At 31.4% G+C, this 25,417-nt stretch overlaps 3 protein-coding genes across 5 annotated transcripts in view; 2 read left to right on the top strand and 1 right to left on the bottom strand.

Annotated features, from left to right (window-relative positions):
- The first annotated feature begins 390 nt into the window (after positions 1–390).
- LOC124530228 lies at positions 391–4,779 on the top strand. Of its 3 annotated transcripts, none has more exons than XM_047104279.1 (6): positions 391–1,024; positions 1,141–1,302; positions 1,386–1,852; positions 2,372–2,519; positions 2,823–2,943; positions 3,769–4,779. In XM_047104279.1, exons 1-6 carry the CDS (start codon positions 815–817, stop codon positions 4,398–4,400), a joined length of 1,740 nt encoding a protein of 579 aa, XP_046960235.1. In that variant the 5' UTR covers positions 391–814; the 3' UTR covers positions 4,401–4,779. The 3 variants fall into 3 exon arrangements, with proteins under 3 accessions (XP_046960235.1, XP_046960237.1, XP_046960236.1); XM_047104280.1 differs by having other exon boundaries at positions 788–1,028; XM_047104281.1 differs by lacking the exon at positions 2,823–2,943 and having other exon boundaries at positions 401–1,024; positions 3,769–3,972.
- A 1,292-nt stretch (positions 4,780–6,071) lies between these two features.
- LOC124530230 (39S ribosomal protein L47, mitochondrial) lies at positions 6,072–7,141 on the bottom strand. Its single transcript, XM_047104282.1, has one exon. The coding sequence runs from the start codon at positions 7,003–7,005 to the stop codon at positions 6,232–6,234; it is 774 nt and encodes a 257-aa protein (XP_046960238.1). The 5' UTR covers positions 7,006–7,141; the 3' UTR covers positions 6,072–6,231.
- A 747-nt stretch (positions 7,142–7,888) lies between these two features.
- LOC124530165 (bifunctional heparan sulfate N-deacetylase/N-sulfotransferase) overlaps positions 7,889–25,417 on the top strand; it is a 123,892-nt gene continuing 106,363 nt past the window's right edge. Inside the window, exon 1 of the mRNA XM_047104161.1 lies at positions 7,889–8,129. The gene's annotated coding sequence lies outside the window, so the exon portion shown is untranslated. The remainder of the gene's footprint in view (positions 8,130–25,417) is intronic.

Genomic DNA, 25,417 nt, shown 5'->3' with positions numbered 1-25,417 from the left:
GTTGTTTTTAACTAAATATCCAGGCGCTGGTTGGCGATAACTTTTATTCATATACAGTGCTAGATACTTAATTGAAAAATGATTTAATTGGTCAAATATGAATTAAGTGTTACTACATTGCAGCAATCTACTGGATTAAATTACTGGACTAAAGTAAATAAATCAAATTTCCTTTTATTTTTATAAGTTTTTTTTATTCTTTTTTTATATCTAGGAGTTTAGTAATCTGACTATGTCACTCACATACAAGCAAAATGCAATATCAAAATCACACCCAGTTCTAGTTAACTTCAAACTGGACCGACACATTCCGCGTGTATTCCTACAATCGATAACAAGTATCATTCATGTAGTTATATAATAGGCATTTATGAGTATTTGTTACACATAAGTGTAGAATTTTTGAATTTTTTTGATTATTCCAGTTGATATATCTATCCGTTGCACTACAAGACAAAACGTACGTTTTCACTATTTATGTACTCTATGGTCTTGGTCAGGGAATAAGGATAATCTTTAACGGTTTGACGTTAAACATGATGTCATTTTTTATCTTGCAATTTCCGAATTGGAATTATTAAAAACACATTTGTTTTATCCAAAGTTATTTTATTTAAATAAACTGTACTATTTACTAAGCACTTTTAATAAGAAAGTTACTGTATCTATTTTACCCTGAGTAGTTATTGCTATACTTTGTTTTGTATGTTTATTAAAATTCTGTGTATACAAAAACACTAATAAGTAGTTCAATATGAATTTTTTTTGTATTACTTGAGTGGTTTTGGAAATAAAGCTTATAGTTATCGTAAACATGGCTTCCAAAGAGGATAAGAATAAAGTTCCTGGTTGTTCTCCCGTTAAAAAGAGAAAAGAAGATATAGCCAGTAAACATAAAAATAACTTCGTAAGAGCGTGTAAGCTTGAATCGACAAAAGCCTATCTAAATTATACGGAACGCTTGCAAATGTTGTTTTTGCCGAATTGTTCAACAGATTTGGATTGCAAACATTATTCAAAAAAAGTAAGTATGCAGATGAGACAAACACGAATAACATTAAAAAGAAATTAAATAATAATATTTTATCAATAATAACATAGTACATATTGTTTATTGTGCTAAAAAGAATATTATAATAGAAATTGCAGATACAACAAATTACACCCAGAGTCATCAATTCAATTCAAATGGAAATGTCTGGGAATATGTGGTATGAGGCTCTGGAAATAAGTTATCTATGCATAACACCAAAACAATATCTAACTGCAAATGTTCTTAGAGATATTGTAGAAATCATGCTGGTAAATATTTCTATTTGTATTCTAATACAGACTTATTTTAAAGAGATCTTGTTAATAACATAAAAATTGTCTCATACTTCCAGAATGCGCATGAAGACGTTTCTTCAAAGTACTCCATTACTCACCTCATAAGCAAATGTGAACAAGTGCTAGCATTGCATTTTCGAATGCATCCTCCTTGTGCCTCGCATGATGATATATTGTCCCTTTACAATAGTTTTCTAATGGATCCAATGACCTCAGCGTCTATTAAAAATAACAAGAAACACTCTACAAGGAATGACTTTGGCTGTGATAAAGGAATTATACAATATTGTTTAAATAGATTAGAGTATGAAATAAGTTCAGAAAGCAAAGATGGCCCTCTAGTTAACAAAGATAATATCATTCCGGATAATTTAAAAGAAAGTCTCCAGGGATTGCATTATGAAAAAGAACAACTGGAGATATATGAACTATTAGAAAGAACCGAAAGAATAGATAGATTGATGGCAGTTCTTCGTAGTACGATAGAATTGATACAATTTAATCTTTTTATCATAAAATCGAGGTACGTAATATTTTAATTGTGGTTTTTTAATCATAGAATGATGTACTCTCTAAGAGTAACATTTTGTATTACATATATTATATATTCAAGTTTTAAAGTCAATTTTATCACATGCACGAGAGATATAACAATAATAGTTTGTAGTATTAGGAAAAGCTTATATTTATGATAATGCTAATACATCTAGATGGTAGTAAAGATATTCTATTAACTGGACTAAGAATTGCATTGAAGCTGGGGTGGGTTACTAATTACATAAATTCTGAGATATTTTTTATTGCTATAAAAAATTATAATTTTGTTACACTTTGGTGTTTTTGGTTTGTAAATCAATAGGACAATATTAGGAATACCTCAGGTTTATCATAAAAAAAAGTATGAGCCAATTCACCATAAATCCCATACAAACTTGGCATTCAAAATAAATTTATTATTTTTTAGAGTAGGAGCTATTTAATGTAACTCCACATAATTTTATTATTGTTGCATTATATTTAATTTATTTCTTTACATTTTCAGACAATCAAGACAAAATATTCTGATGCATAAGTTGTTTCTGCCCACTTCTCTATGTAAAAAAGATTCAAAAGTATCAAAGCAAATAATTAAAATATTTGCCTATTTTGTGCATCTTAACTATCCTGCAGAACATATTAAAATAATGAGTGTAAGTGTTAATACTTAATATACATATAGCACTATTGGTTTATTTACTTATTTTTTTATTACAAATAATGAAATACAGACTTGATTGGGCTCTTATGTAAATTCAAATATCTGTGTTTAAAGAATTTACTTTGGGGTCTTTTTTTATTTTTAAAAATTGTTTCTCTTATACTTAATTTAAAAAAAAATTAACTTTTTTTGTACTTTATAATTCTTTGTTTCAAATTAAATTTATTTTTAATTACAATAAATTGATTATATTATAGATGTGCAATGTATTATGTTTATAATCTAATTTTTTTAGATTTGGTTAAATATGGCAATTGAAGCTCATTTTTACAATGACTTTAATAGCAATAAAGACTTCTCAACTCTCGGATTATACGGAAATTACTTTGCATCAGAATTGTACACTGTAATATCAGGTATAATTACTATTTTTCATTATATATTTTATTTTAATTTAATGTATGGTTGAGTTTCTTTGGCAATTATACTTAGAAGTGATTGGTGAGATACATTTTACAATATTATTGAAATTTTTAGTAAATTGTAAAAAAAAATAATGTTGCCATGAATTATTCAAATGTGATAATTAACAATAAGAAAAAAATAGCACATACAAGCTTTATAAACATAAGACCTGTTCTTGTTTTTTTCAAAATTTAAAAATATATCAACTCAAAAAATTTACTAAAAGCTACAAAATTAATAAATAACTGCTGAAAGTCAAAATTATAAAGAGATTTTAACTTTTTCTTAGATTTTAAATCAGCCTACAATCTGATTTAACAGAGCATTCTTTAACCAATGAATTGTCCTATCTAGGCTACTTAAAATCTATAAATTTATATTTTTATATTAATTTGCCAGTATGACATACAATAACAACTCTCTAAATATTTATATTGCCTCTTAATGTTGCGAAAAATTGTGATTGAATTTATTTACATAGCTAAGTATATTAACACTTTTCAATATATTTTAAAAATCAGATACATATTTTTCTTATACAGTAATTACGTTGCTTGCTAAATACTTGCTGAAACTATAATTTAACCTGTTTGATACTTCATTCCATTTCGATCTTGTCAAACTCTTCCACTCCATACAACTGGACTATACATACATACAATATGTGACTATTACTACCCATTAAAAACAATGGATACCATAAAGCTAATAATGAAATGCGCTATTTTCGAGGTTAAAAGAATTTACTTTGAATTAAAACTTCTTTTTTTTTTCAGAACTTCCACACGAGTCTTTTATCAAGATTCTGGCAAAAATACATCCACCCTATATGAAGCGCGCAGTAGGTCTTTTGTATTGTAATAAAAGTCTCAACTATGTTGAAAGTAATATAATATATGTATTAATAACGTTTTTAGAAACGTCAAAATGGAAAGATTTTCCTAAAAGTGAATCTGAAAGTTTACTAAAAAGGTTGAATATAATGGAAGGCTCCCCAAAAAATATTATGAGTCATTTATCTAAAATTTGTAAAAATATAAGTGTCATATCTAACAACAATATAAGTTACCCTAAATTTGACTATCCTGATAAAGGTCAAATTAACCAAGACATTATTATAAGTGCCTTGTATATAAGTCTCAATGCTTACCTAGAGTCATATAATGTTCAAAAAGTTAATGCAACTTTAGAAAAAATGAATAATTCTGAAATTGTTATGGAGACTGAACAGATAATACCCAATTATTCCGTTACAAAAGATTTAATAAATGTCTATAAAAATATTTATCAGTTGTTACCAAAAGTTGTTTTAATTTTAAACGATTTAAAAAAAGACAATATGTTACCAGATCAATTAAAAGTTTTTGAAAGACTTTTTACATTTGATTTGATCAAAGAGCCTAAATAGTTTAAGCCTGTAAGGGACACATTATTTAAACTTCTCGCATATGGTGTAGAAATATAGATCCTATAAGGATTTTATCAATACTTGCTAAGTGAAACTGAAGAAGAATACAAGAAAAAGTGTCGAACTTGAAAATTGTAGCAGGTACTTACAATATACAAAATATTCCCAAAGATATGTGGTATCTTGTTATTTATCTTAGTTATATTTTAGTCATGTTACGGACAACGTTAGTCAATAGCTTATTTTTATTATTATATTTGTACTTACTATAATCAGGTACAGAGAAGGATGTTAATTAGCAATATAATGATATGAAAATTATTATTTTAATGCTTATATTTTTTTACATTTTCAATTAAATTTATACGATTGATGTTAATGTCTGTTTTTTTTATGATCCTTATAAGATACATTAAATCTAATAAGTCACTACATAGTATAAAAAAAAGTTCCTGTCTTCGCTGTCTGTATGGTTCCTATGTCAGCGAATTCTAAAAACAACGCAACGGATTTTCTTATTTACATAGAGTTATTCGAGGGGAACTTTTCTACGTATGTATATCACGTACTACGTATGTATACTTACGTATTATTAGTAGTGAAACATTGATAATATGTTTCTAATGTGATGTCGTAAATGTCTGTCTTGTACTGTCTACAAAATCAGCGATAGTACCTATATGTCTATCTCTTAGAGATAATAAACAAAAACCATTTTTACTTTTTACGAGCTTTTTACGAAGTATTTAAGAAGATTTAAGCATTACAGCATTAATCCATTTAAATAATTTTTTTCCCAATCCAGTACCTAAGTACCTTAAATACATTATGCAATTAATATACATCAATATTTCCAAAGATATTATAAATTTAAAATGCATGCATTCGTCAAATTATGTCTGTATTTAGTGTGAGGTGCACTCGTGCAAAGCCGGATTAGGTCGATAGTTTATTATTTATTCATACTCACTCGATTTAGTACCATAATTAGTGTGTCTGAGTACCTATGTATAAAGTGTCACTCTCACTCATGAAGAATTAAATGGCCCCGTACAGGACTGCATCGTGATGGATCGGTAGTGTGAATGTATATATGTGTCTGTATTATAACCACACACTCTGGTTGTAATTTCTTGAGGGACATATTTGAAGGAACGCTCATAAGAGTAACATGAAATTTACTTATTTCTCCTAATTTATACGCGCCATAGGTATTGTGAGCTAATGATGAATGAATGAAAAATGATTTACTTTGCAGACTTGCAGAGGAAATTAGGCCGAAATCCACACAGAATCGTCTTCTCGTCATTTAGTTTTGCACTGCATTTAATGGGACAAGTGATAAATCGTCTAATTTACCACCCTTAAGATTAGTAATTTACTTATGTGAGTTAATATTACTTAATCTGTTGAATACTTAATTGAAAAACCTGCAGTCACTGTAAATGACTTACAATGAATATCAATAGATTTTTTGTAACATCGTATTCAATGATTGTATTTAATTTATGGCAATAAGTGCTAGTTAGAACTAGAATGACTACCAATACCAATACTAAAAAACACTATCATATAGGGTCACTATATATATTTATTTTTTTTAGTTTTAATTAGGGTGCGTAGGGGTAAATTGGTACTGTAAATGTTGAAAACAAGACACAATACAAGAAATACTCAGGACCAGGTTATTTTATTGCCATGACATAGTTTAAAATTACATTTTAAATTCTGAATATCTGTTGTCTGTTTTATTCTATGTTTATATTCTGAGTTTTAATAGACTTTACATAAACAAACAGAATATTTTATTCTAAGGAAGATATAAATCAACTTAATATTTTGGCATAAAATGGCCTCTTGCTTTTTTAGATCGTTTTGCTTTTTCTATGTCCACATTTGGATACTCAGCTTTTAATTTTTCCATATCCATATCTGGGAAACGTTTTAGTAATTGTTGTACATGATTAAAATCTCTATTTCGTGCTTTTCTCTCTATATTATATAATTTTTCCTTATATAATCTATAGAATTTCTTCACTGCTAAACTGTTTATATACCCATGTTCAAAATATGATCGAACCCAACGTGTATTCATAAACTTTGGTAAATAGTATTCTTGCTTTTGATATTTTTCATTCAAGCCCAATAGGTTTACTACTTCGTCTACCTCACGTTCCCCAGTTTCTCCAGTTTCTAATTTATAATAGGCTATGTTTCGCTCTCGTATAACTGTTTCTATGTTATCCATTGATTCTTGTACTTTATCAATCCTCTCTGGGTTAGGAAAAAGTTTAACATTTTCATTACACTCATGTTCCATGGTGTAGAGCATATTACGTTCTTTTAACAAGACATACCATAGTTTATGCAAATCTCCATTGGATTTTATTCTCAGTTCGTCTAACTTCCAAGATCTTCCCACTCGAATATTTGATTCATTCCAATTCTTCTTCTCGTCAAAAAATTCCATTAAATCGTATTGTTTACATGTCGTGTGTATGCTTCTCGGAACCTGTGGCAATCCGCAAAGACTGAATACTTTATTTGATCTGTATGTTACAGAGGTAACATTTCGCAAAACACTTCTAAACAAAGTGAAATTCATTTCTTACAAAATTCAAAGTCACAAATTAAAGAAAATATGTTTCCCCATTTAGTTTCTATTTTCAGTAGTGAGGTTATGTTCTTATTACTTTGCGTTTGCTTCAAACTTCAATTTCAATTGTATCTATGGTGGCATAGGTACTGAAATAATCAAAATATAGAATGAAATTGTCTACGCTTTCGACACAGATGTCAGGTAACATTGACCAATAATGATTTAAAATAAAATAATTATTTATTTTAATCATAATATGTTGATTAATTTTTAATTTCTTAATAATGCAACATTAAAATTTGATATGATCGTTGTGCAAAAAAGTAACAAAAATAATAATCAAAGCATTATCCACGCTAAATTAAATTTATTCTTATAACTAAAATTTGCAGTTTTAATTTCATTAATATATAAATGTATAATTTCACGGTCTTGTTAATTAAAAATATAATACAAGTAGACGAGTCGTTTGTTCCCACCGAGCATGAACTATTCTCCAAACAATTTTAAAATGTCCTATCCTATATTAACGTTTTAGGAGTTTTCACAGTAGCTATGTAGTCTTTTAATTTTATAAAGTTTTATATATATTTATGCTGGTTATTATATATTATGTTTTGTATAAATCATTGATTATTGTGTGAAATTATGTGTGGAATTGTGTGTGTTAGATACATTATTGTAAGATAATTACAAGTAAGATATTTACTGTAATTTTAATTAAAAGATAATCCGTCTAAAATCATAGTAATTGTCTAATTATAATTTTGAATGACTATAGTATAATTACTATTCTTTAATTTTTTGTATTCGAAATTAATTTAACATCGATATTTAAAATAAAAATTTAATGTAGGTAACATTTTCGAATTTTGTATATCAACTGTGGTGAGTGATCAGTCAGAGAGGTAAACGAAAGGAAATGATAGTAAAAGATACGACAGTGATTGTGTGTTATAGTGGTTTGTTTTGATAACATAACACTACGCTAAATGTTAAGAAGTTTTAACCTATGACTGATGTGTATGACTATACTGTGCGTGAAAAGTTGTTTTAAGTTTTGGATTCTCGTTTGCCTAGTGTAACTTTAAATTTCGAAAATATTTGACGTCCACTGGATTCATCAAAAGGTACCAGAAATTTTAGACATTCAAATATAACATAGTTCGTAATTAGTTGATATAATTTTAGCAAACATTTTACACATAACCTCATCAATATCTTTGTTGTGTTTAAAGTTTGTGATAACTTTCATTAATCTATGTATAGTTTATTTTGTTTATATTTACAACCTCATATGTTATATCATTTATACTACTACTAAAATTATATTGCAGTAACATTCAAAAATGCTATATGAAATGTAACCAAGTAATACAAAAAACCTAATGATGCTATAATGGTGCTCTTATGATTCTGTTGGTGTAGTATACCTTGTTGATATACTTATATAAAATATCACATAATATTAATAGAAACAAGAATTAAACCAGAAAATTGAATTAACATCCTTGTTTCTATCAGTTGTTTATTTGAGGCTGGGAAAATTAATAAATTTGTAAAGAATTATTAATATGATTACTGAATCAGTTTTATTTAAAGAATTTACCAATTTTAGTAAGGTATTTTTTTGGAGTTTTAGTATCAAAACAATAGAAATAAATAATTGTTGAAAATAGTAATTATTTATATTTAAGAGTTTAAATTTAACTACAATACCTATAAGAATGTAATAAGAAAGCATACAAACTGCAGTACAAAAGTTACTTTGAGCAACTTATACTATTTTAAACATTATTGTTGATAAATATCATAATATACTGAAAATTTAAAGGTTTAAACGTGGACAAAAATCTACTTGATTCTACCCAATCAAATAAACAAAGTATTGAATGATGTCATGATTATAAATGTATATCTTTGTTTGTTACTCAATGAACTCAGAGGGATTAAATTGAAATCTGATATAAATTGAATTTGTTATGGAGCTACTATGTAAATAGATTTTTTAAATATTTTTAATTAAAGGAAATTCATCATTTTCTCCTAGTGTAGGTAAGTAAGAGGGTATTTTAAAATTACAGAGATATATTTTTGATAACAGTAATATGTATATTGAGTATAAATATATATACTACAGTGACTCAATGGTGCCATATGCTATATGAATCAATACAATACAAATCAATACAAATCTGGTAAAAAAAATTTTTTTCATAGTGTTATACTTACCGTGAGTAGCTAATTGTTTTATTTTTTTTTCTTTTTATTATATCTAATACCGATAAGGCCAAATAGTAACCTTATAATTTTCTTTTTTATAATCACTAAATATGTACGTCTAATATTTGTAACATAATCTTTCCAAAACAATAATATAATTCAAAATCAATTTTTTTGAGTTCATATATAATTAAAAATCTATTTTAGTAAATCAACAAGCCACCTGTAATCATATGTTAAGGTTACTAGGTAAATTCAATTGATTATTGTGTTCAACTCCTGATTAGTAGCAATGTGTGCGCACTCAGACAAGTGTAAGATACATTTTAAATAAAACTATTAGGTTTTGTGTTATAATAGTCACTTTATTACGTCTTAATGCATCTCTGTCATTTGAACTGTGTCTTATGGATGTAATCTTTGTATTACAACTTTGCCATTATCACATATTGTTAATACTATAAATATTAAACTATTTGTTATTACACTATTATTATTGACATGTTCATTGGTTAGTATGATTGTAATAACACTGTTCCATGTAATAAATATATTACGTTATCCAGATATTACAAATATTTTAGATATTATTTAATATTCTAAGTTATTGGGTACAAGCAGGATTTTTTCCATGCTCACTTTTTTATGTTGTCCTAATTTTTAGCTTTAAGATTCCGAGGCTTGAGATAATTAATGTCTTGCACTGCAAAGAAAAATAACTACATTAGATTCTGCCATTAACTGTAAATATTCTGCAATTCTACAAAAATAATAACAGTTCTGAATTTGACTGTTAAGTAGAATATTTTTTATGTAAATTTAGGGAACAAAATTAAAATTAATTACTCAAAATTAGGGTACTTAAAGATTAACACCACTGCAACAAAAAAGGGCTAAGTAGGTTAGATCAGATTTATTTTAATTTATTTTTTCTATATGTATAGCAAAACTGGAGTGTCTGTTTGTAATATCAAAATAACTACTTTTAACTGAATGCAATATATATAGTACATTTACCAAAATAACAATTGTCTATTTGTTTCTTCCGGCTAATCTCTTGATTGGCTGTACCGATTTTGACGGGACTTTCACTGAGAGATAGCTGATGTAAGAAGAAGTAACTTAGGTTACAATCAAATTTTTTGTTTGCTTGTCTAATCCAATCTAATCTACGTATATAATGGTGCATTCACAGTTTGTTTTCGCTACGGTGGCGTTATTACGTATGTATCAAAATTGGTTTAATTAGTTACAATAGTTTCAAATTTGAGGATTTGAAAAGATCCGACATAATTGAAATATATTCGGACACAAACATCTCACAGTGCGATCTAAGGGACGCTGATCGATGTGTATAAATATTTCAATTACAGACATTACTCACACATACACAAATACGACTTGAACACAGTGTATAATGTATTGTAAATGAACCTTGACTTTAGCTTTGCGACAAGGTAGTTAATATATTCACCATGACATAATTCAGAGAAAAAACTTATTGAATATGTAGGTAGAATAAAGCAGCAACTCGGGAAAAAAAATTATAGTATAATGGGGATCCCCACTCGTCCCTTGAAGACCTTTGCATCCTAAGGGGTATTTTCAGAATATATGTATATGCCTATTTTATAGGGTCGTGTATCAGCCTAGCCAGCATACCAGAATAGTAATAAGAAACTATAGTATTTATATATATTTTTAATTTGATTAATTATAATTATTTTCCTCAGGATTTCATTTTAATACGAATAGTTATGTCGTTTTTTTGGTGCATATTTTTAATATTCGTTAAATTTTTACAATCACTTTCTTATCGTCAAAATCGTTTGAATGGAAACATTTTGAAGCTTCACTTAACATCTCCTCTGTATGTGTAATGCGACCTGAATAACTTTTTTTTCTTCGATTTTCTACCCTTCCGTTTGGTCGGACGCCCATACAAGCTGGCACAGTAGCATATATTTGTTATCACAGATACGTTAGGCACCTAAGCTAACAATATCTATTCACGCAACATAATACTTCCATGAAAATGATTTTTTCTTCACTCGCTTCGATCGCGTAAATCCCCATTTAGCATCATGGGCTTCCTACTTACTACTTTTACAAGTTTGTGAGTGATAAAATGTCGTCGATGTAAATAACAAGTGATTTATTACCTGCCATGTCACTTAGTAGTTCGTAGAGATTCAGAGTCTTATCTATAGTCGCCGATATATTCGTTGTATTTACTTGGTGGTAGGGCTTTGTGCAAGCCCGTCTGGGTAGGTACCACCCACTCATTAGTTATTCTTCCGCCAAATAACAGTACTCAGTATTGTTGTGTTCCGGTTTTAAGGGTGAGTGAGCACAAGAGACATAACATTTTAGTTCCCAAGGTTGGTGGCACATTGACGATGTAAGAGTAGTTAATATTTTTTACAGCGTCATTGTCTATGGGTGATGGTGACCACTTACCATCAGGTGGTCCATATACTCGTCCGCCAACCTATACCATAAAAAAAAATTAGGATTTTCAGATAGGTACGAATTCACTCTCATTACCCAAAGTATATCTATCGGAAACGTAACATTGTTGTTATTACTTGTTTATTTTTTCGTCATTTGCATGATCGTAAAATATATTATTTTCATTACATAGTATAGAACAAAGTCTCTTACCGCTGTCTGTCCCTATGTATGCGCAACGGATTCTAATGCCGTTTTTTTTTAATAGATAGAGTGACATGGACATTATAGTAAAGAAACACTCATAATTTTAGATATTTCTAATGTGGTGTTGTAAATAAACAAATTCTGTAGAATATTTAGGACCAATCAATGTTGCATCCGTACGAAGCCGGGGCGGCTTGATAGTATAGGTATAAACAATAATCGACAGCGAGTTCTAAATACAAGCTATTTTGCAATCAAATCAACCGAACTAACGAAACTAGACTTGTCATTTATCATTTTCTTGTGTAAAAAAATCACTACATTTTATGAAATTAACATTTGAAGTATATTTAAAATTTGTCTCGATTGATCGACAAAAATACTATAGCCTAGTGGTGCGATTTTAGATAGATCCAGTACCAAACCTGTTTTGTTTAAATCTGGTAAACCTAAAATAGATCACGACAGTTACATAAGGTACTAAGTCGATTCATAAAGTCATAACTTGAAACAAGACAGTGCAGTGTTCAATAAGCGATGAAGATTTACATTCTTAACAACATCTACGTCCGGTAGAAATGTGTCTGTATTTTATGTTATTTTCTGTATGGTTTTATTAACTATTAAATTCTTATGAATATATTAATGAAGCATATTTAATGTAAAACTGCAATACATTATTTATGTCATGATAGCTATAAAATATTTGAAGCTATAACAGATCACTGTAAAGCGTGTATGGTTATGGTATCCGAGAGAAGAATTGTTAATGTTATCAACGTATGGCCAAACATAATTGCCGCACGGTATCTGTCGTATTATCTCATGCTTATCAGCGATGCAGCGTTAACTGTGTAGCATACTAATTAGTGTACGTACGGTCAGAGAAAATTTGAATATATATTTTTTGTGAAAATTTTAATAATTGAATATGAGATATAGGTACATAAAATATATATTTCATTACACTGTATAAAATTAGCAAATGATTAAAGCTCTTTATTTTTTAATGTATATCTACCGACTTGCTGTGCTGTCCTTGCCTGTGTTGTATGCTGTTTGTAAAGTATTTTTTTTGTCGAATGGTTGACAATCTAGTTATTTTTCAATATTGTTATTATTGTTAGGATGTAGTTGAAAATTCAAGTTTGGATTTGACTCTATGTCGGCTACTTTTATTTTGACTCACAATATGTGCCAATTGTCTTCCTTGGTGTTATCGGTTTTTATATACTAGAAAGACTAATCGGGATTCTTCAGCATGCTGTCTGATGGTACTATGGATCGCAAATTTTAGGTTGCAGTCCAGAATATCCTAAGTAGTTGCTATTTGTTCTCCCATCATCAGAACCGCAACGCGTCTAAGCTTTCTTTGGTTTAAAGTAAGATAATCTACAGATTATCTTGTAATGTGAGAATGGTGTCATTATACTGCATGGATCTGTCGTGCTATGATTAAGTGGCGTACATGGCGGCAGTTCGACCGATACGATACGACGCCGAACCGCGATGACATAATATTCTATGCTTAAAACTGCGTGTGGGTTGTATATATATATGAATAGCATAACTATTCTTATACCATGTAATAATCTTGTGTATATTATTTATAGTGCGATCAAGCTTTTTACTACTTATTACTTTTTACTTATTAGTTTGTATTTTCTACAAAATTGGCATGCAACAGGATAAAATATTTTGACTACTTCATAATAAACTTTATGTGTATATTTCATATTCTGAAATTGAAATAAAGGATTGATACTATACAACTGTCATGTAAAAAGTTTAACTATAAAATATTAAGAATTGTAAATTCTATAGTAGGTACTCTGAGTGAGAAAGACTTGAACCAAAACCGTTTACTTAAGCGTATTCTGCAAATCTTGAGTGGCATTTTTCAAAGGGTCGAAGATCAAAGCCATTGAAGCGAATAAATAAAAGGATATACCTATTTCTTTGTATTTGTTAAAGACTATTTATCCATTTTCCTATTCGTATTTCAATATTACGAATTTCATTTGCCCGGATAACATTTGAATTATATTTTTGATTAAAAGAGTATTTAATTATTTTCTACTTTATGGAGCTCTAGTGGAATTTTAGAAATTCTAAAATAAGTTATTTTAAACAGTTTACGCACTCGTATGATCAGTACTATAATTTACGTATATTTCATTTTTGATATTTGATAGTCATTCTCACATAATCTCTTTTTTCGGCCATTTTCAATTTGAATTTGAATTTGATGATTATATTTTGGTATTTTGTAAATTTTTGAATTCAGCTGTGTTGTCTGAGGGTTTGGTATTTTGTCAATCAATAATATAAAAAGAATAGTCGATATTTGAGACTTTATTACAGGAGAAATAATGATAAATAAATGATTTTGTTCTTGACGTTACATTATTGATATTAATCTAAATATATTGAGGATATTCCTTAAGGAAAAGTGGAAAAATGAGTGTCACAGGAATGGGTATTGAAATTTTTAAATTAGAGTAGCTGTGATTAATTTAAAGTAGAATAGTAATGTTTTATGAATGTTAAATACAACAACAAAACAACAACAACAACAGCCTGTAAATTCCCACTGCTGGGAACATATTTCACCACGCTGTACCAATGCGGGTTGGTGGAATACACATGTGGCAGAATTTCTATGAAATTTGTCACATGCAGGTTTCCTCGCGATGTTTTCCTTCACCGCTGAGCACGAGATGAATTATAAAGACAAATTAAGCACATGAATCAGCGGTGCTTGACTGGGTTTGAACCCACAATCATCGGTTAAGATGCACGCGTTCTAACCACTGGGCCATCTCGACTCTAATGTTACATGTGTAACATTACTACATGTACATGTGTAGTGCATAATATAGTAAATCTCATTGGAATAATGTATAATATTGCTTGTTTATCAACTTGATGGTAGGACTTCGTGGGACTCTTATCAGATACTCTATTTCCAAACAGCAACGCTTAGTATTTTTTTAGTGTTTCAGTTAGAAGTGTGAGAAAGCCAGTGTAACTACAAGAACACGGGAGATAACATCCTAGTTTGGTGGGGCAATGGTAATATGAGGAAATATTATTAATATTTCTTACAGTAGTAAATTTCTATGGATAGTGTTAGTACCATCTGGATTTACATAACTTATGAAGGAATAAAAGGGCAGTACGGATTTTTCGTTATTGGTGGTTTTACTATACTATTCTATTTCCACTGCACCTAAATTTTGCCATGTTACCTAAATTGTTGTTGATAAGTACGCATGCCCGATGTCATTGTTGTTTTAATTGTTCATGGCGCGCTTTATTCTGGAGAGGTCACACGTTATCTAAAACAGCTGTCGGGCGCACACGGTCTACAATGGACTCGTTTGTATCCGCGCCGTGTAATATTGTTCGTAATTTAAATCGGCTATGTAGGCAAGAGTGCTGCTGGCTTTATTTTCCAGCTATCCGAGGTGTATTGTTGCGTTGATTAGATCAGAGGGTCTTTGTTCTGGAGAGAATAGGTGGGTTCATAGCTGCGGTCTGTCGTATGCATGCCATCTTGTTTAAATGATAGATCATACAGTATCTCATGCACTATTTTATCAAATTTATTCTCAAATATTGTCTTTGATAAAGTTTCGATTGATCATCAAGTAAGCCATTTATTATGTTTCGTGAAAATGCTTCTATAAGAAAACTAACACGTTAATGGTTTATAATAAAGAAGACCGTTTCTTGGAAGTTTGTGCCAATATTTTTATGGTCGAGCTGCTTGTTCGCGAAATTGGCTAAATGTTTTGTGCTATTGAAAAGATTCGAGATGACGAGGGGAATGTTAAGAAAATTATTAATCACTTCCACTCGAACAACCCTGAGCCCTGTTATTCCTAACCTTTTTGTAATATTGCTATTAACGTCATTGTTGTTTTGTGATGACTAGGTTATGGATTTAAAGATTACTAGCATTTTGTTTCTTACAATGTGTTTTTCGTAAACCGTAATGTTATGAAAAAAATATTTATTCAGATTGGTATGAGCAGGCAACAAAATGTGTCAATGTAATATAATACTAAGCATGAGACCAGATTTATTTAGGGCAGCAAAGATTGATTGCAAAGCAAAAACGAAATTCTAAAAAAAAAAAAAACACGGCATAATGTAATACTTTGTTTCAGCGTAATGAAGTGGTACCTTCCGATAGCGTATATTGCTTTTATCGAGTTCAAATGCGTGATTTATTACGGAGATATAAGCGATGTAGGCTATGTACACATGTCGCGGGGCGTGTCGATCAATCACCGGCGCGGATGGACGCGCGACAGGCCATTAGGCGGAGCTTCGTTGGGTCTCAGGTGCCAGATGCTCTGAACCACGAATACCGATCGCCAAACCTATCCTTATCATTCAATCAAATGATCATCGTATGATCTTTAATTTGATGTCAAACAAAAGCTACATTGTAAATATGGCATTGAATTGACTCGTTGTCTAACCGTGGTTTAAGAAATGCATTGCATAGGATTTAGCTTTTAAAATTTAGTGAAAATTTCAAGATTTATCGGAGTAGTCTATGTTACTTTAATTACGACATGTATTTCGATGCTCGCAATCAGGTGGAGCTCCTAAGTAACTGCTGTTTTGATAATACATATCACACATTAAAGTTCTAATGTAATTATTTTAAAGAATCTTATGCTTTAGATGTTATGTATAGATTTCAAAATGAATTTGACGCATAGAAAGAATCGTTATGCGAAGGTGGCCGAAGGGCTGCAACACGTGAATTTTATCGAAAATTGCAGATTTTACCAGGCCAATACCACTTGAGTTTTCATGTGCTTAATTTGCGTCTATAATTTCTTAAATACGGTGATATAGGAAAGTATTATTAGATAGAAATAATAACATAAGTATGTGTTGCATGAAAATCCGTCACGTGTTTGGCACAAATTCGCATATGAGAAGCGTGGTGCAATGAGCTCCATAACTTTCTTCCTTGAAAGAAGCGGGGATCTCAGCCCAACAGTGGAACATTTGGAGACAATTACTCTGATAGAGATACTCTGCTTAAAAACTGATGTAGATTGTTAGAATGAGTTTCTCGGGTTAAAACAATAGACATGCATTGGGAAACCGGGTAGCTGCTAAAACATAGCGGTGCACACATTCAGTATTAACAGTGAATTTATTTTGGATCAGGCAGTCCATGGCGTCACGTGGTATCCGTTCATTAATAGACCGTCCATTAATTACATTGACATGCTTCATGGTAATGGACAAGCATCGGCTACTCGCATTTTAGTGACCCGTCGGCGTATTGTAAAATGAATAAACTTACTTCCTAATGTCATTTGTATGCACTGAAGCTTATAAATATGGAGCCTATTCCAATCGCAAGATAACTAAAGGAAAAGAAACAATCTTGACATAGAATTGATATAAGTATCTTGAACGTACGAAGTGAAATTAACGTTGATAAAGTAATAAATTATTACTATTGAAGTCACGCTTTACTGATTAATTATTTGTAAACCGAAAACTGTTTTTAGCAATGAGCGATTCGCGTGGAATATGGAATATTAAAAGCTCAGGTTGGTTCCGCTTTACTTCTACTTAATATTGATACCAAAAGACATGACTCATCTTGACATTAGTAGTATATTTCTTAATGGAACAACAACAACAACAGCCTGTAAATTCCCATTGCTGGGCTAAAGGCCTCCTCTCCCTTTGTGGAGAAGGTTTGGAACATATTTTACCACGCTGTTCCAATGCGGGTTGGTGGAATACACATGTGGCAGAATTTCTATGAAATTTGTCACATGCTAGTTTCCTCACGATGTTTTCCTTCACCGCTGAGCACGAGATGAATTATAAACACAAATTAAGCACATGAATCAGCGGTGCTTGCCTGTGTTTGAACCCGCAATCATCGGTTAAGATGCACGCGTTCTAACCACTTGGCCATCTCGACTCCAATGGAAAACACAAACCAATCGATGATAACATCTTTTTTTTAATCATTAAGAAAGCTGTACTTTCACATGGGCCATCATATGCTCGTGCTGTTTTAAACATTCCTTATCACGAATGCGCCCCCAGCCTAGGGGGTTAATATGTTATGTCCCTTGTACTTCTAGTAACACTCACCTTTCAAACTGGAGTACAACAATGCTCAGGTTGCTGTTTAGCGGTACAATATTATAGCCCTAAAGCCCTAAAACCAAGTAAGACAAATTAAAAATGTTGTCATTGTTGTAATACTTCTTTCACAGTATGTAATTGAAATGAATATTTTTGAAGATATGATTGATTTAAAATGCAGAGTCAAAGCGGTTTGTATTGTCGGCTGAAGAACTGTGAACGTTGTAAGAAATTCTTTAGTAGATTAAGTATCAGAATCGCATACGTAAAGCCGGTAAGTAAGCCGGGGAGAGTCGCTAGTATAGTATAAATAAAACCTAAAATTATAATGTTTGCTACTGCGCCAGAAATAGTTACAATATTTCTTATTATTTTAAAATTAAAAAAATTAATATTTACTTCAATACGTTGTAAGAAAATAAAATTTAACCAATTTCAATGTATTGGGCGTTTAAATTATTGGCTATTACACCGAAAATGGGTCAAATAATTTTGTTTCTTGATTAGTGGAATGGCGCTATAAATACAAAGCTTCGTTTTAATGGAAAGTATAATAAAACCTGATACTACCTCATCGATCCTCGTCCATCGTACGATGAAGCCATTCACCTTTCACATGTAGGCCATTAGTAGAAAGATAGGCTCGATATTGCAAAATGCCTCGACGTTTAACGTTCAAGATAAGCTGCGAACTGTTAAATATATGCCTTTCGTGTTTAAGACTTTTTTCTAAACCCCTGAACGATGTTATATAAGACTTTATTCGTTGATCAATGTTATTTTTCTTTCAGGTATGATGGAGGGTTCCTTTGCAAAATTTAAGAGTTTATGATGGGCGTTGGTGAGGTCTTTCTGAAATAATTATTATAAAGAAATATTTGTTGTATAACTTACGGTGTAATTAGTATTCAGCTGTTATTTAAATAGAAGTAAAAAAAAAACATTAGAACAATAAAGAAGTAAGTAATAAAGTAACTGTCTGTCTGTTACGCTTTCGTGATCAAGCCACTGAACCGAAATTGATGATATTAAGTATTAAGCAAAGTTGACGGACAAAGGATACTTCTTATTCCTAAACAACTGACAACTATTACTTGAACAGACAACTATTACTTTATAAAGTAAATAAATCTGGCCTAGATCAGATCACTATCTCAATGATAATACCGCCTGTTGTATATACTTATCTTTATTACGTAAATTCTTACTTATAGTATAAAAGTTTAATTGGTAACATTTTGTATACAAGAGTTATGAAATTATAGTAAAATACTAAGTTATATTTATTCTAACATTTTAGCTACAAGACTTTTTTTTTAATTTATAAGGTGAAAAAATTGTGAAGGAAATGAATTAATATCTTCTAATTTCATTTGACACAATTTATTTTGTTTTAAATAGAATTGTATGTTTGTTTAGAAAAGCGTATGTAATCCTGATGTATCTACTTTGAATATTAATATTTTTTGGTTTAATGACAGGTCTCAAAAAAGTACAATATTCATTTATTTAACAAGAAAAAATAAATAATATAAAAATATGAACACCACAAATGACGGTCTTATTATTACCTAGCGATTTATTAGGTTGGGGAAAAAGTCTTTTCGCATATAGTATGTATTAACTTGTAATAAAATCTCTTTGGCTATACCATTTGTATCTGGCTGGTTTTGGTATCATTAAAAAGTTTTAATTTTAAAGAAGGCACTTCCAAATTCAAATTAGGAATTTGTGTGATTTTCATTTGTTTTTGTTGTTGTTAAAATGAGTGAATCTAAAGAAGAAATTCGATACATTTGAAAATTTTACTATAAAAAAGGTAAAAATGCAACTCAAGCCGCGAAAAAAATTTCTGATGTTTATGGACCTAATGCAGTATTTGTGAGAGTAGCGCAAGTTTGGTTTAAGCGTTTTCAAGCCGGAAATTTTTATATCAAAGATGCATCTCGCTCTGGTCGCCCTGTTACGGACAAAATTGATGCCATTTTTGAAAAAGTGGAGCAAGATCGGCCTATTAGTAGTAACGATGTAGCTGAAGAACTGGCAATTGACCACAAAACGGTTTTGACTCATTTGAATAAAGCTGGGTACACAAAAAAGCTCGATATATGGGTGCCTCATGAACTCACTGAAAGAAACCTAATGAACCGTGTACTCATTTGTGATTCTTTATTACGACGTAATGAAACCGAACCATTTTTGAAGAAGCTGATAACTGGTGATGAAAAGTGGATCACATACGTCAAGAACGTGCGAAAAAGATCGTGGTCAAAGGCCGGTCAAGCTTCACAGACTGTGGCAAAACCCGGATTAACTCGCAACAAGGTAATGCTGTGTGTATGGTGGGATTGGAAGGGCATCATTCATTATGAGCTGTTACCGCCCGGCAGGACAATCGATTCAGAGCTGTATTGCGAACAATTGATGAGATTGAAGCAAGAAATTGAGAGAAAGCGGCCAGAATTGATCAACAGAAGGGGTGTGGTTTTTCACCATGACAACGCTAGACCTCACACATCTTTAGCCACTCAACAAAAATTACGAGAGTTTGGCTGGGAGGTATTAATGCATCCGCCGTATAGTCCTGACCTTGCACATTCAGATTTTCATCTGTTTCGGTCTCTGCAGAATTCCTTAGGCAGTGTCAGGTTAACATCACGAGAGGACTGCCAAAACCACTTGTCACAGTTTTTCGATCAGAAGCCCCAAAATTTTTACAGCAATGGGATCATGTCACTGCCAACAAGATGGCAAAAAGTTATGGAACAAAATGGCACCTACATACTTTAGTCAAATGTAAATAAACTATAAAAAAAAAAACTTTTTGAATTTTCATATAAAATACGAAGAAACTTTTTCCCCAACCTATTATTCCAGACGATTTTACTTGGCGGTAGGGCTTAGTGGATGTCTATCAGGGTAGGCACCATCCACTTATTACACATTCTACGGCCAAACAACAAAACTTGCTATTGTTGTCTTCCGTTTTGGAGAGTCAGTCAGTCAGTGGACCTACAGACACAAGGTACAACATACTAGTTCTCGAGTTTAGTAGAATATTGGCGATGTAAGGAATGGGTAATATTTCTTACGATGCTAGCATATATTGGCGGCGTTGACCACCTAGCATCAGGGGACCCATTTGTCCGTTCGTCATTTTATAAAAAAAACAACCTTCTAATTTGAAAATTAATTACATATACATCAAGTTCTACGTAGCGATACGTGAACTCCATACATGCTATAATAATTCATAGACTAATTAGAGGAAGTCTGAATTTGAAAAACCCACCGACAAAAATAGTAAAGTATAAGAACAATGGTACATAAAGACTCATTACAAAAAAAAAATCGTTATTTCGAAAAGCAAGGTATTCGAACATTTTTCGTAACATATTCTGTCACAGCGATTGATCATTCAAAGTATATTTTAAAACCATTGAAACTTTATTACACGCATATTACATAAAAGTACATCCGGATGTATAGGACATTGAAGTGTACTGGGGTTCACGAACAACATTTCGATATTAAACTTTTATAATGTGTAGCGTAAAGAGGGGATCGGATGAAGTGGGAGGACGGTGTTATGTACGGCATTGTTCGGAGCGTCGGGAACTCGGAAGACCTTTGTTCTAGCAGGGCACGCCACGCCGGGAGTTACTTTATCTTATTACACATGTCACTTGTGGTGTACCGTTACGTCCACACGTGACTAACGTAACACAATACCCAACATTTACCTTGAGTGCTTAAGGTGGCGTGTGAAACACTTAAACGACGTCAGCGAGTGTGTCTAAGATTACTATTGCTATTAAATATTTTCTAAATCTATACTAATATTATAAATGTGAAAGTAAATCTGTCTGTCCGTCGGTCGCTCTTTCACGACCAAACGACTGAACCTAATTTGATGAAATTTGGTACGAAGCAAACTTGAATTCCGAGAAAGGCTACTTTTATGCCTGACATATGACACACACACACAATAAACCAACACATAACCATACACACAACCAACATCCTAAAACACGAGCGAAGCCACAGGTGACCACTAGTCTTTTATAAATATAAGATATTGATCACCGGAATTTGATTTCTCGGAAATGGTGTTAACTTGTTTGGAAATATGTAATATTTTTAACAAATTCAAAGGACACTGATATAGTATTAAAAAAAAATAGGATCCGAAATATTTCATTTCATGAAAGTCGTCCCACGATCGTTCCGTTCTTTGTGCACTTTTCACTATAGCTAGCAGTTTCGGTTTTGGCCATTCGCGTCTTCTTGGAAAAATTCACCTGTAGGAGAATACCATATGCAAGATCGGTTTTGAGATCGTTTCGCATAAATTAATTTAAACGTGATTGAATACAATAGAGTTACTGGTCGGTTAACTGCTATCGTTCCGCCCTCAGAGTTAATGTCTCGTGTTATAATAGCTCAGGACACTAACGCAGATGACTGGACTATTGTTTCTCTAAATGTCACAATGAGCGATAAGTACCATAAAGTCAACTATATTGCTATTCAAGCTTCATTTGCCGTATAGGCTTAAAGATATATTACATACATTACTACGATATATAACAACGTTTCATAGTAATATAGTAATGTATTGTATTGTTTTGGATAATCGTAGACCTTTAAGTATATATACTTATTGCAAAAAACAGTTTTGGTTTACTAGGTTAGTAAATAATCTAGTTTTATAAGAAGGAAATATGATGGCTCTTACTTTAATTCTGTAAAATGAAAAATGACAAAAAGGACTTTATTTATTTTATATAGCATAACTAAATATAGTTATAGTATAAGAACTCGGCTTCCACACAGAAACCATACAGGTTTAAGTGGAATGTCTATTTGTATTCTAATCGTAACAAAAAACGTTTTTAGTCAATAAATTAAAAAAAAAAAAAATCTTAAATATAGGATATTTTTCTTTTAATTGCTGCAGATGGTCGAACAAAATTATTCCTTTTTACAGTTTATATATTGATTTTTCATTTACTTCAATAAACAAACGTCAGTCTTTAACACATACAACAACAACAACAACAACAACAACAACAGCCTGTAAATTCCCACTGCTGGGCTAAAGGCCTCCTCTCCCTTTGAGGAGAAGGTTTGGAACATATTCCAGCGTGGTGGTGTTCTCCAAATCAAATTCCAATGCGGGTTGGTGGAATACACATGTGGCAGAATTTCTTTGAAATTTGTCACATGCAGGTTTCCTCACGATGTTTTCCTTCACCGCTGAGCACGAGATGAATTATAAAGACAAATTAAGCACATGAATCAGCGGTGCTTGCCTGGGTTCGAACCCGCAATCATCGGTTAAAATAATTATTTTTGTTAAGGTAATGACGTGTTTGCGATAATGTATGTTGAATCGTAATTTTCTATTGTAAGTTGTTTTTTGCATTCATTTTGTATGGAGGTTTTTGCGATATGTTATGAAGGCGCAAAACGCAAAATTTTAAAGAAATGTACACAGAGTGATTTTGACTTATAATATTTTTAAACAATAAAGAATTTCAGTGATGGCCACTCATATTTATGTGTTATATAATACTAGCAAACCTTATCGCTCGTTTGTTAAACCAAGAAACCCAGTTTAAATCGCTCTGACGCACACACCACGGTTTTGAGAGATGACCGTTACGTTACAAATCCAATGATAAACCAGGGGAAATTCTACTAAGCTATAAAAGTCGAAAAAATTGGGAATTTCCCAATTTTTTCGACTTTTTTCTAGAATAATAGTTCTCATCTGACGGTTACGGTAACGGCTACGATATATTAATGATTTTATACCGCATTAAATGCCGAAACGCATCTAAATCGTTGTTTAAGTAAAATAGGATTTCGTTTCGATTCGATTGCGTTTAAATGTCATTCTGTTAGTAGAATTGGCGCCAGGATCTTAGCAAGTAGAACTGCTTCGTCACGAGCTACGAGATTTTGTTTTAATCGAGATAACACGCGTCATTACCTACGTAGGAATTGCCGAACTTTAACATTCGATTGACATATAATGGGAAAAAAATATACATATTTAATTTGTTACAAGCTTTTATTTAATGTATGTAGGTACCTAAGGTTGAAATTTTCCAACTCGTTTTAGAAGCAGGTTTTAATAGATTGAGCTGATTTTTTTGTATACACGTTCAATTTGGATGACAATGCATGGTTAACTGTGTGACGTCATTCTAAATCTAACATGCCGTCAATACCCAATATGGTGGATATACCTATATCTTTTAAATTAATTCCTGCAAAATGGGTATTGAATGAAAGGACTTACTGCGAATAAGTCATAAAGTGACATCACTGTACAACAATATAGCAAAGTAAGTTTTAAGAGCTAACATATTATAGATATGGGCACCAAATAAAATGACTTACTGTAAATGTGATTAAGAGTTTATACCAAGAAGTAAAAAATCACAAACAAAAATCATTTTCCAAATTTGTTTATGAATGAACGAGTTCTAAACTAGGTAAACTAGGTAAGAAATAAATATAAAAAAATAAAAATTCAATCGGTTGAAAATCACCACTTTAGGTACGAAGTCACAATCACAATACATAAATATGATATGGTATAGTCTCAATACGTATTTTTTATGTATTGAAATTACACCCATTTTAACTTTTCCTGAAAACCTTTTGTCTGTGTGTTCCAGGACAATATGCTATTTTCTTCCTCATGCCAACATATATTAAAATACTTGCTGAATTTTGGTTGTTTCACCGTGACACGAGCACGACTGACAGGCGGCCACTGTTTTCAAATGTTGTTTTTGGTCTAAAAACCAGTTATATTATTGAAATAATGCGAATGTTTTAGTAGCAAATAGCACTGATACTATAGTATCCGTCGGGTTATTGACATAAGTTAAATTTGAAATAGTTACTTAAGCATGCAAAAACTTTGTAACCAATTTTAATAACATTTTTAGCAATCAATTAAAATTAAGTCTAATTTCCCGTAATAATAAATACTAAAGTTGAAATCACGATCCTGCCTGATTTCGCTCACGAGTCACGACGTCCATTCACAGGAGAATGGGCAAATTCGTAGGATATATAGTGCTCAAGTGTGTGCATAAACACAACGTCACTTGCTATTCCCTAATTCACATTACGACGGGTCGGCAATCAGACTCGATCGAAGAGCTCTCAGTCGTAGAGCCAACTGTTCACGGCTTCCAACTTCGGTCTACTGAAAATGTCGTGATAAAAACGCAATAACTTAATTAATCAGACCTGGCGTTTAAACACAGGACCGAGGATCTGTACTTACAAACTACTGCTTTATAGGGCTGTATAATGAACACATAACGACCTAAAGAGTAAAGATAAATCTCATAATATAACCTCGTTA

Source organism: Vanessa cardui, chromosome 6 (genome assembly GCF_905220365.1).
Source record: "Vanessa cardui chromosome 6, ilVanCard2.1, whole genome shotgun sequence".
Taxonomy (NCBI): Eukaryota; Metazoa; Arthropoda; class Insecta; order Lepidoptera; family Nymphalidae; genus Vanessa; species Vanessa cardui.
This window is presented reverse-complemented; position numbering and strand designations above follow the sequence as displayed.